We start from the raw sequence: 15,344 nt of genomic DNA, 5'->3' as shown, positions 1-15,344 counted from the left end.
ATCACGTTTTGTTCTGTTACGAAGAGTTTGTTTTCCATCACTGATAATTATTTCCAAGAAAGTTAAGTCCACAGAAATTATTCTCTCAGTTTCCTTAATGTTGTTTACCAAAGTCTAAGAAGTGGCTTTTAGTTACATGAGGGTGGGAAAGGACATGGCAGTGGCAAAGGAAAATGGGGTGCTATAACCTGGTCTCTCAGATTTGTGGAGCAGGCTCTGGGCAGCATTCTAAACCAATATTAGTCCTTGTAAAAGGCAGACCAGACCTGGGAATTTTAAAGTATAATGTGATTGAGAGAATGTGCTGGTGCATGCTAATACTTTAACCCCTATCAGCCTGGTAAGTTGTAAGAACCTCTCAGTTGGCAAACATTCTGACAGCCCCACCAGAGGCGCACCAGAGGTCCATTCGTCTCCCCCAGAGTCAGCCCTTCTTGCACTAGATCATTCTCATTGCGTCAGAGGGTTGATTTTCAACAAGTCCCCTTCCTCCCTTAGACTGTTACTCACCTGAAATCCCACAGAGAACCGGAAGAGTGGGCAGAGGATTTTTTTAAAGGATTTTTCATTTGTGAACTGATGTCTGATTTCCTTTATCCCATGTTCATTTAGAGAGACTTTTCTTGCACTTCTTTTTTCTATGCCTGCCCTTTCTGACTTGTGATTCAGCCAGTTCATAAGATGTTCCTTTATAAGAAGGTGTTAAAGGCATAAAAATAGACTAGTAATATGAGTCCCTATATGTTTCAAACTATAACAGAATAGTAGTAATAATCACCCCACAAACATAAGAGGCTATTGAGGTCCTTCAGGATGCAAAGCATCTGTGTTTTCCTCAGGGAAAGGGCCTGTGAGATCAAAGCAAGTCTGTAACTCTGTCGTGGAAGTAGATTATTATCTATTTATAGCAGTCTATGAGTTTTAGAGAGAAAAATGTTGGCAAACTGTGCTTCAGCACTGTGAATGCACAGTAATCTAGCTAAAGGCTAGAAGACCAGTTACTACCTCCCAAATGAACAGCATTTAGTACAGATTAAACAGGGGAAAACACACTTCAGTGGACGGCTTTTAAGTTGGTGAATAAAAGGATATTTACAGTATAGGAGAAGGTTTACTGTTTAATAGACAGTAGGGCCATTTAATGTTTATTATATTGCCAATAAATGTTTATTAATTATGAGACTCCCTTCCTGTATTCTTTCTTTCACTCATCAAATATTTACTCACCAGCTACTGAATTCTAGGCACTGGGTATACAGTGATGGGCAAAAATGAGCACGGTCACTATACTCATGGAGCTTATGGTCTAATGAGGTTATACGTATAACACATACATGGGGATAGTGAACAATTTAGTTTTTAATATGGGTTTCTATAGGGTTTTTCTTAGCCTGGTAGATTTTCTACAAAAATGCTAGCATCTACAAAGTTTAAAGTAGTAAGGCCTTGTGAGTTTAGTTGCCTTCCTCTTTTATTGCTTTTCCATCTCTAAAATGTGACTTAGTTTGAGATTTGTACTTATCATTAGGTGCTCTAAGTTGTTCATATAAATGCCAATCATGTTATGGTAGTGTAGTGAAACTTCTACGAAGCCAGGTGTTCCACAGGACTGCAATGGAACATACTATGCCCCTGGATGTATACTTGTGCTTGGCACACCGCAGGCACTCAGTGAATATTTGCTGAATTAATTAATTCACATTCGTAGATGTTCTCTTCCACCAGTAATTATTAGGACTGCCACTTATTCATGGCAAGTTTTGCCACTGTGGGGGACAGAGTTACTGTAACATGACTTTAATTTAAATTGCGTGGCTTTTATCCATTGCATTTTTTCCATCCCCAAATGATGCTGTTTCCTTTTAGTATCTATTGTGGTTTTTCTAATATGTACTGTAGTACGGATTCAGCAATTGTCATTATTTCAGTAGCATATTGTGAAGCTTTTCCAACATATTTTATTACCCTGTGTGGTTGTGTTGTGGAAACAAAATCAAAGTAAGACTTTTCAATGTGAGAATTAAGTAATTTTTGATGGCAATAGAATGGAAAACTATACAAGTGAAATTTTTCTTTGCCTTTGAAAATTAGGTTTATCAAGATATAAACCAAATAAGAGATGAAGAGTTAACATATCCTTTTCTGTTTGATCTGGCTCACTTTAAACATATTTGTTGAAAGGAACAAAGTAAAATCTGTTCCAAGTTAAGAGACTGGAAGGTAGGTTGGATGAGAGTCTGAGAGCTTTAGCAGTACATCTCGAACCCCATATTTCTCCCATGCTGAATTTGCGCATGGCATTGTGTTTACTTGAAAATGGGCATTGAGGTTATCTTGCCCTGTCCAGCTTATAGTTTGACATATTTATACACACACAACCAGAACATACAGTGGCATTTACAACAGGGACGGATTCTCTAGTTGTTAGAGCTTGATAAAAGGGAGTTAAATACCCTATTTTTAAAATGTATAACTTTTCTGCTGAATGATCCTTCGATGTAGCTCAGCAGCTAGGGAGAAATGATGGGATAGAACGGATTGGACTGCAAGGCAAAAAGAGCAATGAGGAGAGAGCGAGACCTATGAGGAGTGTGTAAGGATAGAGTGAGAGGAAGAGGGAGTGGGTTAGCAGTGCAGAGGGGGACAGTAGTAAAGACCACATTCGCCCTCCTTACTGTTGGTGCTCCACTGCTCCCGTACCCTTATCTGCTCAGTTCCTAGATTCTGCGTGGCTTCAGCATGCTGACAAGTGCCAGGTGCCTGACAGTATTGAGTTATGCTGGGAAGCTCACTGCTTTATTGTTCTAGCTATTCCCTCATGCCTTTGGCATCATTTTCTTCTTTGCTCCTTGAACATCCGTTCTGGAGTATTATTGGATTAGGACAGAGTCGGTCAACAACTATGTGAAAGAATAATGGAAAGATCAGTGGATAGAGGGACAAGGGAAGTCAGGAGATGCAGCATATAGGTAGCCGTGTGACTTTGGACACGTGACTTTCTGCTCTAGTTCTCCCAAATGTCAAATGAAGGGTATGGACTAGATGATCTCTAAGTGCTTGTAGCTCTGACATTTCGTGACTTTGTGACTGTAGGGGGCCTTGTTGTTGGAGGACACCTATTATGGTTTCTAATATAATGTAGCATTAGCTTTGTCTACTTCATGGGGCTGTTTTGAGCATCAGCCAAGATAAAAGATGTGAAGACCCTTTGGAAACTCTTTGAAGAATCATATAAAATGAAGATGATATGAATGATTTAAAGCAAACTTCCCCCCAAGATATTACATCATGATAAAATTAAAATAGTTCCATTTAAATGAATGTCAGGCAAGTTACAGAGGCTTTAAAAACAGACATGTAGTTATGCTTCATTGTAGAAAAGTATGCCATTGGAAAGTCCACAAATCAAGGAACTCGTTCGATAACCATTTTCTGGTGAAGCAGCTAGGCTGCTATGGGGAGTGAGGCACATGACTTTTCTTCCCAACCCCCCTTCTGCTTTTCAAGGTTACCTGAAAAACTCTAGAAGGAAACAGGCAGTGGATCATGTACCTTTATCTGTCACTATCACCCATCTACTCCCCAAAGGCTGAAATAGAACATTAAAACCAGTACAGAAGGGAATGGGTCATCTTGACCCAACAGCAGAGTATGAGAATGCGTGGCTGCCTTTCGCACTGGCTTGTTACACTCCGCCGGTGGAGGCGGCAGCTGTATGCCTTTGTCTTAGCGTTCTTCTCTCTCCTTCTACCCCCCTTCTCTTCTTTCATCTCCTTCTTATGACATTTTACCATCCTTCCTTTCTTACATTACTAGAGTAGAAAGAGGAAAGAAAAGAGGAAAACATCCAGAAGGTGGGGGAAGGGAAGAAAAGAAGAAAAATAAAGATGAAAAACATCTCAGTGAGGCAATGGAAAGGGCTGGATTCCTCCTCTTACTTCCTCAGTGTGACGGAGTTGATAAGTTTACTATGTACCTCATCTTTAAGACTGACAACTCTTTTCTTTTGTTACGTGTAGTCCCCTGTCATTGATATCCGATAACATCATCAACAGGCCACACAATAAGAACCAGCCTGCTAGCTCTCAGCAGACCTGTACCATCAAGGGCTGGCAGTAGTTTTAGAAAGGACAGTAAAACAGTGGGTAAGCTGAACCACCCTAACGTGGCACATAAGTTAGAGTGACAACATATGTTTTGCAGTTTACTGAGTTCAATTTATAGATTTGATTACCATGGAAAGAAGGAAGGAAAAAATTGCATGACTCTTGCAGTGAGTATGAGAGAGCTTATTCATTCAGGTTGGAAAAGCAAAGTTAAAAATCAGAAACAGGCCCGCCAGCCTAGATATGTCCAAAACTAGTACTTTGGTAACGCTATTATGACTTCCAGCAGATTAAATTTCAAATTGTGGAAAGGCTTCAGAATAAGGGAAGGCTTAGTGTCCCACTAATAAGGCTTATTAAATTTAGATAAAACAGATGTTTTTCAATGGCAGCAGCTCTGAATCACCAAGATCAAAATGGAGAAAGAAGAGGAGAACAAAAACAAGCTAACACTTCACTAAAAGAGTACCATTTGTCTTAGTTTCGGAACCTCCTCACACTTGTAACCTAAAGCATTCAGTTAAACCCCAGGAAAAGAAGCATTAATTGGACAAAAATTCCTTAAAACTGGTTAAATGTGTATACATTTATGTTAATTTGCTAGAATTCTAGAAGTTAATTTGCTAGCATTCTAGAAGTGGTACTGTGAAAAGAGAATGGGCTCTAGAGGTAGGCAGCCCTGAGTTCAAATGTCAACTCTTACCTGTTTTGATGACATTTGGCAAGTTGCTTAATCTCACTGAACTCACTGAGTCTGAGTTCCCTCATCTACAAAATGAGGTTGTTTTGAGGACTCAACAAGATAATGCATGTACAGCACCTGGCTTACAGTAGGTGCTCGACAGATATTTGCTGCTTTGTATTCAAAGCACCTTTTGCTCATAGTGTCACGTCTAAGTGTATTAGAACCAGTCTTTAGAACTTGATTAGGAGCTTTAGATTAGCAGTCTCCAAAGAGGGGATGCACCCAGATGATCCATTGTGGGGTAAGAAGAAAAGATTAGAAATTCTCCCTATGATCGCTTTATCTAAAATATAAGAAAGTATTTAAACTCAACTAATGTTTAATCTATGGATTGACTCTGAGGCTGTCATTTGGTGTATGTCAGAGGGTCACTGTCGCATACTCTAAATAAGGAATCCTAAGGAAAGCGTGAGAACCACAATTTGATGGGAGTTGATAGTGGCACACTCCTTCTTTCATTCACTTTTGGCGTACTGCAGTGTATTTCACTTTATGTCTGCCTGGTTAAATAGATTCATGGTGCTTAGTATTATCTTCAACCTGTGGTTTCTTTGCAAGAATCTTAAGCCATTTGACCACTGTGCGTAGGTTAGCTAAAGCTAAATAAACTCACTCATTCAGGATGGACAATTGGCTTAAGAAGATTCCTGCAGAGGAACAATGGATTGATGATAATAGCAGAGGAACAATGGATTGATGATAATAGCAATAATACAAGCACAAGGCAAGGACAAGAAAATGGTGGAGCCAGCTGACACTTCTCCTACAAGTTACCTTGTAACTTTGTTGGCCATGTCATAAAGTAAACATGAAGATAATCTAATCAGCCTCAAGATAAGAAGGAAATTATCAAGAACATTATTTGAAATATGTATTTATACCCACTGTCTTTAGCAACAAAACTCACTCTGAGTATATATTATTCTTTGGATGTATTAGCTAGTGATAGTAGTACATGTATATACTTTATAAATATACATATTGGGGATGTGTGCTCCAACTTCTTTAAACTGATAAGAATGCTCAATCAAAACAGTTTAGAGACCACTGGTTTAGATGAGGAAAGCACAGAGCCTCTCATCTCTCATTCTGTGTTTGCCGCTTAGAGAATGTTTTGTTTCCTAAGGATTTTGTTGTAGCATAACCAGTAGGATAGAGAATAATATATCTAAATCCATTGAAGACAAATTGAACACAAGAATGCATGCCTGCAGGATAATGGAAATTCTTGACGAAGAAGCACCTTGTTTGATGTAGTAGATCTGTTACTAGAAAAAAAATATGTGTACATTTGATTTTTGTAAATTTATCTGCAATTCTGGGTTACTTGGAACCAGTAAACCAGTAGCAGAGAGTGTAAACGTCCTTCCAGGAAAGAAGCTAACCTTGTCTAACCATTCCTCTTGTATGTGATTTTAATAAGTCTTTTACACATATCCATGTATTATTTTGTAATCTACTATTCTTATATCCTCCATGGCTCTTCACATAATAAAAGACTTATAGCAGGTGCTTAATAAATATTTTGAAAATGAAAGAAAATGAGATGAAGGCTTCTCAAAAACACCAGAACCTGGAAAGGTAGCCATTATCCATTGAGATGGCCACATTTAATTCCTAGAGAAGATAACTTGTTTAGATCCTCCCATATGAAAATCGAAGGGTCAATCTTAGTCCTGGGTCTCCCTCCCTTTCACCAGAGCCGTGATATGGGGGCAGCCCTGGGGCATAAACTAACAAATATGCTGATGATCATTCAGAGTTCTTTGATGGCCACTACTTAACAAGCACCTAGTATTTGTGAGGTACTTATGCAGATATTATTATTTTATTTACTTGTCACAGTAACTCTGTGAGGTAGGTACAATACTATTATTGTCCTCATTTTATAGATGAGGAAATGGAGGCTGACACAATTTAAGAAACTTGCTCAGATGTCACACAGCTAGTATGCATTGGAGCCAGGATCCAAATGCAGGTATGTCTGACCTCAGAAACCAAGCTCTTGACCATTCTACCATGCTCTGTTTTGTAGGACTGTGAACTAGTGCCCATGTATTAATGATAACTCCAATATTTGCATTTTTAGGAGCTGTACATATTGGCACTAAGTCACAGGGAACTGTCATCATACCTTAGAGACATGCTTTTGATGGCCCTGGGGAAATAATACTTGTTCAGGGTTGTAGAGGTTTCTAAATTCTAAGAAAAAGGCAATAAAATTTACATTTAATTCGATTTGAGAAGTAGTTCGGTTTCATAGTACCCTAAGTTAGAGAACATAAGGATGAGATCCCTGAACACTTGGAAAGTCTATGTCAGGTTATTTTTGCATTAGATTCTGTTGAAAGTAGAGACAATTTCACGTTTTCAAATTTCCCAAGATGGAAATTGGTGGTGGTCATACTGTAATCTCTTTTCCAGACCCACAGATTTTTTTCTTGCCAAGAACATTAAGAGCCCTGTTCTAACACTGTATAGTAATGAATGACCCACTGTCATATGGAGTCTTAAAGATGAACCTGAATTCTGAAGAGAAAATTAAATTATGTTCATTATACCCTGGTAGGATATATTTTAAGAGATTTTCATCAGAAAAATAGTTTAAACAAAAAACTGTTTCTAGTAGTTCATTTCTTTTTTTTTTTTTTCCTGCTTCATCTCCCCAAATCCCCCCGGTACATAGTTGTATATCTTAGTTGCAGGTCCTTCTAGTTGTGGCATATGGGACACCGCCTCAACGTGGCCTGACGAGCGGTGCCATGTCCGCGCCCAGGATCTGAACCAGCGAAACCCTGGACCGCAGCGGCAAAGCTCGCGAACTTAACCACTCGGCCACAGGGCCGGCCCCTAGTAGTTCACTTCTGAAAACAGGATAGAGTAAATCCAGAAACTGCGGGGAGAGCATTATGAGGACATTATATGGAGGGAAATGAGGAATACCTGCCATATACACTGAACATTTAGCCATCTGTTTCTTTAGGTATCTTGTATTTTCCAGTTTTAGTTCTCCTCCTCTAAATCAAATTCACAACCTAGTCTCCTAATTTAGAGGTGAGGAACTTGTGGCTAGGAGGCAGTTTCTTGACATTATTGCTCTGGTCATCACAGCATGCAGCCCGGAGAATATTTTTCCCTCCTGGTGGGCAGCTATGGCTATCTCAGAAAGTAGAGGCTTTTAAGAATTTCAGATTAGAGCAATTCAAGAGCTTTAAGCTAATCAGAGGGCAGTAGGTGATAACACTCTAAAGCCTAAGTGAATCCTATAGGATAGGAGCCAAATAATCTATATGAAAACCTACAGGACCTATCGCACTTTATCTCCTTTTCCCTCTTACCCTTCCACTCTTCTTTCCTTGCTTTCTCTCTTTGTCCCTTTGTGTGTGTCCCTATTGTTTTTTCTCTTTCTTTGCCTCCCACTTCCTTTTCCTGCTTCTTTTTTCTCTTCCTCTCCGTCTTTATTTCTTTGAATATATTCCCTTTTTCTTTTTCTTTTCTTCCTTTCTACCTCCTCTTCCTTTTGTTCCATCCCTGAGTTGTTTCCTCCATGCCCTGTTAATTACCCATCATATCACACTTTAAAATACATTTTAATGTTAATATTCATTGAGCGGCAGGTAGGTTGTATTTATTACTGTAAAGGGAAAAAACATCTCCCAGTTAAGTAACACTTTATGTATGTCTTACCATTGAAAATTTCCTTTTGGGTCACAGCCCTCACCAAAATAAGGTTCCTTTCCTCCTTCCTTCCCCATAAGCATGTCCTTTGTCACTCCTCTCTACCATTAGGTTTGATGAATAGTCACTTTTTTGCATTCCATTTTATGTCTGTTATTTTTTTAATAATGGGAAGCTAAAATTGCTACTTAATGTGAAAGAGAGGTTATGGCTAATTTTTCAGATTTTGGTTTAGGATTCTAGTATTCTAAGTTTCTGGAGTTCAGACATGCCACATGTGCATTCTGTTCCAGAAACTCTGATGAAGAATGGCACAATTTCCAGATGATTGAAACCCCTCATGAAAAAACTGTTTTTTTATTTTAGACTAATGTATGCTTGATTTGCTTTTCTTCACCTATCCAAAGAGGGATTTTTAATTTTGGTTTTAATTACTTCCTTGTTGTGAAAAATGATTGCCTGTAATATGAAGCCCTTCTCAGTTTGGTAACTTTCCGCTGGTTAACTGATTGAGGTCATCAGTGTTTTGGACAGCAGAAGAATGAATGAAGGAGTGAGTGAAGGGCTAGCTAGCTACCTAGATTCACTCAAATCATTTCTGTTGCATGCTATATTGTTCATGATGAGCCTTGTAGCATCTAAGGTTTTCTCTCTTTTCAGCTGTTTTTTTCCCTCATAGTTTCTAGGCACTGTCACAAACCCTTTGATTCTTTGATAGCTAAACTCTTAATTCCTTTTAATGTTCATTTTCATTAAAGTGCTGTTTAACATTAGATATTAACTTTGACAGATGTTAATGCTGCTTCTCAATTAGGTGAAATGTATTCTTGAGAAGGTGCCAATTTGAATCGAATATATTTGAATTTGATATGTGAATTAAACTGTTGTTTAAACCTTTCCCATCCATCATATGGGTGATGGAGCAGCTGGCTGGTTTTGTACATAAGTGGGGGATTTTTTTTTTTTATTTTTTCCCTTTTTCTCCCCAAAGCCCCCCAGCACATAGTTGTACATTCTTTGCTGTGGGTCCTTCTAGTTGTGGCATGCGGGACGCTGCCTCAGCGTGGCCCGACGAGCAGTGCCATGTCCGCGCCCAGGACCCGAACCAACGAAACACCGGGCCACCTGCAGCGGAGTGCGCGAACCCAACCACTCGGCCACGGGGCCAGCCCCATAAGTGGGGGATTTTTTTCCTTGCAACATTTAAACATTAGAAAATGGCTTCCTATTGTAGCAATAAGAACCTCATATGAATTTACTACAAGATCTCCTTGTTTGTCAGTTCCTTAGACTGCCTAGAATTTAAATTGGCAGACACTAGTTTGGTATAAAATGCTTTCCATGGACAATATTAATATTTTAAAATCCTTTTCGCTCCTGCAGACTTCCAGTAGACAGGAAGTCTAGCTCTGCTTACTCTTTGGCTACTAATGAATGCTATTAAATTATTATTTATCTTCTTTAGGCAGAGGCACTACAGGTATGAGATCAGAATTGCCAGGTAAGGCAAGCGTTTAATTTTAAAATTAAAAAAATAATCCATTCAAAGGTGGCAACTAAAGTGTGGTTACTAGAAAGAATTTTGGACTTGAGTCAGACAATCTGAGTTGTATCCCCACCTGTGTCACTAACTAGCTGGGTCACCTCAAGTAAGTCACCACCCAGCTCTGGACTGCATATCTTCTCTAAAGGCTCAGCTTCCACATTGCATATTCTGTATACTAAAGAGAGTGGGGCTGAGGGAAGCTGAATCTGCTTGTTTAACAGCTGTCCACACCAGCCTCGCAGCTCTGAGGTCAGTCTCCGGCTGCATTTTTTATCTTTTTTATAATCCCTTAAATCCTTGCTAGGCTTTCATTGCTAGTTCTTTTCCCTAGGAATTTGCATTTAGAGATATTGAGAGCTTCCTACCTTGTGGAACTTTTCTATGCTCATGAATTTAATAAAAAGTTACTTAGAATTGATGAAAAATGCAAGAATTAAAAGTCATTTGAATGAGTGTTTCTGTAAAATCAGACTGTTTCCATCATGACAAATGTACCTTCACTGTTTCAGAGTTTTGAAGTTCATACGTTTGAGTCTCAGTATGGCAAGGCATGATTATCAGTTTCTCTTATTAACCATGCTAGCATTCTCCCACTTACTCGTTGTTCTAACATTCTCTTTTTTTAAGCCCAGAATGATTGTGCAACATGGGTCTGTATCACGAGGAAAGCTTCCTAGCCTGATCCTCAGTTACATTTTATGTACTTGAAAGTTTCATTGATTTGAAATAGTTTGAATTGCACTGAGCTAAAATTTACCTTTCAGTGGTTTGCTAGGAAGTAAATTAACAAAATGATCTTGCCTCAAAGTCTTGAGAAATTAACTGTATGGCAGCTTCAGCATGTGCATTGTTTTAATGTAAAAACTAGAGCCAGATACAAACAACACTTCATTAAAGAGAGGCCTAGCACTATAATTAAAAAGGCAGACAATAACAAGTGTTGGCGAGGATGTGGGGAAATTTGAACCCTCGTGCATTGCTGGTGGGGATGTAGAATGGTACAGCTGCTATGGGAAACAGTTTATTGGTTCCTCAAAGAGTTAAATGTAGAATTACCATATGACCCAGGAATTCCACTCCTAGTTATCTGCCCAAGAGAAATTAAAACATATGTCCACACAAAAACTCATTCATGAATGTTCATAGAAGCATTATTCATAGTAGCCGAGAAGTGGAAACAACCCAAATGTCCATCGATGGATAAATGGATAGCAAAATGTGATATATTCATGCAATTGAATATTATTAGGCAATTAAAAGGATGAAGTACTTTTACAAAATGTAACATGTCAAATGTATCAAATAAAAATAAATAAATAAGATATGAACTACTGATCCGTGTTACAATGTGGATGAAACCGCAAAGATATTATGCTAAGTGAAAGAAGCTGGACACAAGCGGCCCCATATGGTATGATTCCACTTATCTGAAATGTCCACGATAGGCGAGTCCATAGAGACAGGAAGTAGATTAGTGCTTGCCAGGAGCTGTGGGAAAGGGAGAATGGGGACTGACTGCTAATAAGTCTGGAGTTTCTTTTTGGTGTGATGCAATGTTTTAAAATTAGATAGTGGTAATGGTTGTACTACTCTGAATATACTAAAACCCATTGAATTGTATACATTAAAAGGGTGAATTTTATGGTATGAGAATTATATCTCAATAAAGCTGTTATATATCAGAAACATTAGCAACTATGTTACTGTGATTACTTGGAATTATAAAAATGTATTTAAATTACATTTTTGCCAGGGGTTGGGAGGAGGAAGGAATGGGGAGTTAACGTTTAATGGGTACCCTGTTTCATTTGGGCAAGATGAAAAAAGTGCTGGAGATGGATGGTGGCAGCTGTTGCACAGCAATGTGAATGTACTTTAATCTCACATAACTGTACACTTAAAAATGGTTAAAGAGGTAAATTTCATGTTATGTATATTGTACTACAATAAAAAAATCTATAACCCTAAAAAATTACATTTTACATTTTTCTAATGTGTAAGGCCTTTTTTCTCTCTGTCTTTGCCTTTTTTTCTTTTTTTGAGGAAGATTAGTGCTAAGCTAATATCCGCCACCAATCCTCCTCTTTTTGCTGACGAAGATTGGCCCTGAGCTAACATCTGTGCCCAGCTTCCTCTACTTTATATGTGGGACGCCTGCCACAGCATGGCTTGATAAGCGGTGCCTTGTCCTCACCCAGGATCCAAACCAGTGAACCCCGGGCCGCTGAAGCAGAGCACGCAAACTTAACTGCTACACCACTGGGCCGGCCCCTGTCTTTTTAACAGGAAAACTGAAAGTGCGTTTGGCCTTTTGGTTTTTATGCATGGGACTCTTCTGTTTAGAACTTTCTCTGTGTGTGTGTGTGTGTGTGTGTGTCGGGGAGGTCTGCACACACACATATGTATGTCTTTCTTTGGCTTTGAATGAGAACTTGAAAATATTTTTTAAAACTTTATTTGCCAGTAGGAAAATAAAAGAAGCCAAACCATAGGAAATTTATGCTGTTAAATTATAAAATACTGAAATGCTGTTCTCAGAGTGTGAATTATCACAGATTTCCTGACTTTCTTGGTTAATCATGGTTCCTTGAAAGGGAAAAAACGTTTATACTTTATATAGAACATCTCTATATCTTTCTATAAGCATTTTCCTTTGTATAGCAGGATAGAACAAGAACCAAAATACACTGAAAATACTCACATGAGGTATATTTGTACAATACAGTGGGTGAGTTTCAGAATACAAAGGAAGGGATGGAAAAACGAAATAAAAGGAAAATCCAGCAATGAGGAAGTCACTGAAAAAGGAATTAAATTATTTCCGAAGGCCATGGAACTTTTTTATGACCCAAGCAGTTTGTAGGCTCTAAGTTTGTAACCTCTAAGGATTAATCTGTGAAAGCATTTTCTAAGCCTGGATGCTATACAGGACGTTTGAAGATCGATGGCACAAATGCCAGCAGTTCCGTTAATATACTGTACAATCAGAGGTGTGTTTGTTTTTCTTGACCAGGAAGTGGTTTCTTTTAAAAGTACAGGGAACACACAGTGCCTCTGTGTGTGTGTGCGTATCTGTGTCTGTGTATCTTCGGTCTATTGTACTGTGGCAGGAAGAATTATGGTCTTTCAGCATTTTTGTCCTTTACAGTGGGGTTTGTCTAGAGTTTGGCACTGTGGTATACTACCCTTGATTGCAGGACCCAATCAGAGTTGAGGTACTCAGAAATCCACTGATGTGATTAATGGTCTCCTAATCATACTTTTATTTCCTAGATTAGCCCTATTTCCTGTAGGTTCACAATTTTTGAGTCATATCTTGAATTTTTCTTTATAGGGGTCCTGAAATCCTTGTATTTTTAGTAATTTGCATGATTATTTTCATTTTCTTTGATTTCTTTTGCTTGAAGAAAATGAAATTTTGATCTTTTTTTTTAACTCTGCTGTTCTATGGCAACTTGCCAACCTAGTATGAAGTTTTTTTTTACAACATAATATATATATATATATTTTTTTTTCCACCAGCACTAGATCCAGAAGTCTTCCCACAAGTTTCCACTAATCTGGTTTTTATTCTTCTCAAAAGTGAAATAAAACGTTCTCAGATTCTGCAAGTAACCGGGAAGTAGACTAGGAAACGACTGCACAGGAAATGTAGTTGATCATTCACTCTTTACAGCTGAGTTGATCACAAGATTGGCTAGTAAACACAATGTATTGAATGAAAAAAAATGGCAACTTCTAAAATCTTTGGGGCCTTTGCATACTTTGAAGATTTTCGGCACCTTTGGCGCCTGATTTCTTTTTTATCTCTTACCTTTTTCAATTGATTGTCGGCATTTGAAGTTAGGAACTCTCATATCTAGTGATTGCTTTAATATTTGCTTTGTTTTCAACAGTGCCCTTAAAGATAGCCGTTTTCCCCCAATGACAAGGGATGAGCTGCCACGGCTGTTCTGCTCAGTGTCTCTGCTCACTAACTTTGAAGATGTCTGTGATTATTTGGACTGGGAGGTAAGACTATAGAAAATTTTTAAAGAAAAATGAAGGTAACTCATGAGTAATTGTTAAAAATTAGGCCCAGAAATAAACTCTTTCAGCCCATTCTCTATTGTAATGGCGGTGAAGAGTAACATGGATAAATGAACCTCACAGCTGATCAATGAGAGATGAGTGAAGGACGGTTTTTAAAAGGCAAAGTGCCATGTGTTGTTTTAATCCCCAAGCTGAATGTGCTCTTCATTTGTATCTTATGACTTCACCACAGCACCTCATAAAGTCTGTTAATAAGTAGTAAGAAGGACTGATTGGAATTTATTTCTTCTATTTGCATTCCGATGCACTCTGCTATAACCTGCCACCAAGCAGTTACATGGTCAGAGGATACATCTCAGAAACAAGAAACAAAAGAGCTAGGGCAATACACCAGTTCGGGAAATCAGTTTGTGGATAATGACAGGGTGTGGGTTAACTAGAGTTAAATCATGCTAATTCATCTTGACTACCTTAATTTATGCACTTACACTAACAAATGACATCAAGGTTATATCACGGGTATCTCTGCATTGCCATTACCAGAGTAGCCTATATCAATCATATTTTCATTCTTTGGTATGCTGGATTGGGTTTTTAAGGAAGTTCAGATGTTCTCACTGTGATTTTTTTTGGTGGTTGGGAGGAGATAGTTGAGTGCATATCTATGAAATTTTACACACAACCACGCCCACATTACTGAATGCCTACTGTATTCAAGTCAGTTTGCAGTGTACAAAAGTGCTAAGATTTGGTCCCCACCATAAAGCATCACATAGTCTAATAGAGAAAAGAAGTATACACAGAGCATGAAGAAATAAGTGCTATAAGAATGAAACAATGGGAATTCAGTGATACACATAGCACTCTCTTACACACTCTCATAAATACATGACTGTATCATTGTGATATAGCCTGTTTTAGTTGTACTGCCTTTTTAGAATGACTGTCCCCTGTAATTACTGAGATATTTTGCCTTGTGAACAGATCACTGTCTTGATAGCTAATTAGACTTGAATTTTATTTTTGGCTTTGCCGTGATTCCTTGTGAGACTTTGGACAACTTACTCCACTGCCATTCAGCTTTTCCACATATAAAATAAGACATTCATAAAGTTCTTAATCTTCATTTGAAAAAAACCTCTATGATATAAATTATTGTTGTTAGGCCAGAGCTATATTTAAAATTCTTCAGAGAGTCGGATGAAAGAGTTCCTTCTGGGTTTTGTGGTGGGGTTTT

General features: G+C 38.3%; 1 protein-coding gene across 2 annotated transcripts in view; it reads left to right on the top strand.

Annotated features, from left to right (window-relative positions):
- Positions 1-15,344, top strand: part of AMMECR1 (AMMECR nuclear protein 1) — a 107,639-nt gene that overhangs the window by 69,348 nt on the left and 22,947 nt on the right. For both annotated transcript variants that reach the window (XM_070503157.1, XM_014831056.3), the window contains one exon: positions 13,972-14,086. In XM_070503157.1, coding sequence (XP_070359258.1) covers positions 13,972-14,086 — 115 coding nt within the window. The remainder of the gene's footprint in view (positions 1-13,971; positions 14,087-15,344) is intronic.

Source organism: Equus asinus, chromosome X, assembly GCF_041296235.1.
Source record: "Equus asinus isolate D_3611 breed Donkey chromosome X, EquAss-T2T_v2, whole genome shotgun sequence".
Taxonomy (NCBI): Eukaryota; Metazoa; Chordata; class Mammalia; order Perissodactyla; family Equidae; genus Equus; species Equus asinus.
The sequence above is the reverse complement of the archived record's forward strand: the minus strand, read 5'-3'. Positions and strand labels throughout refer to the sequence as shown.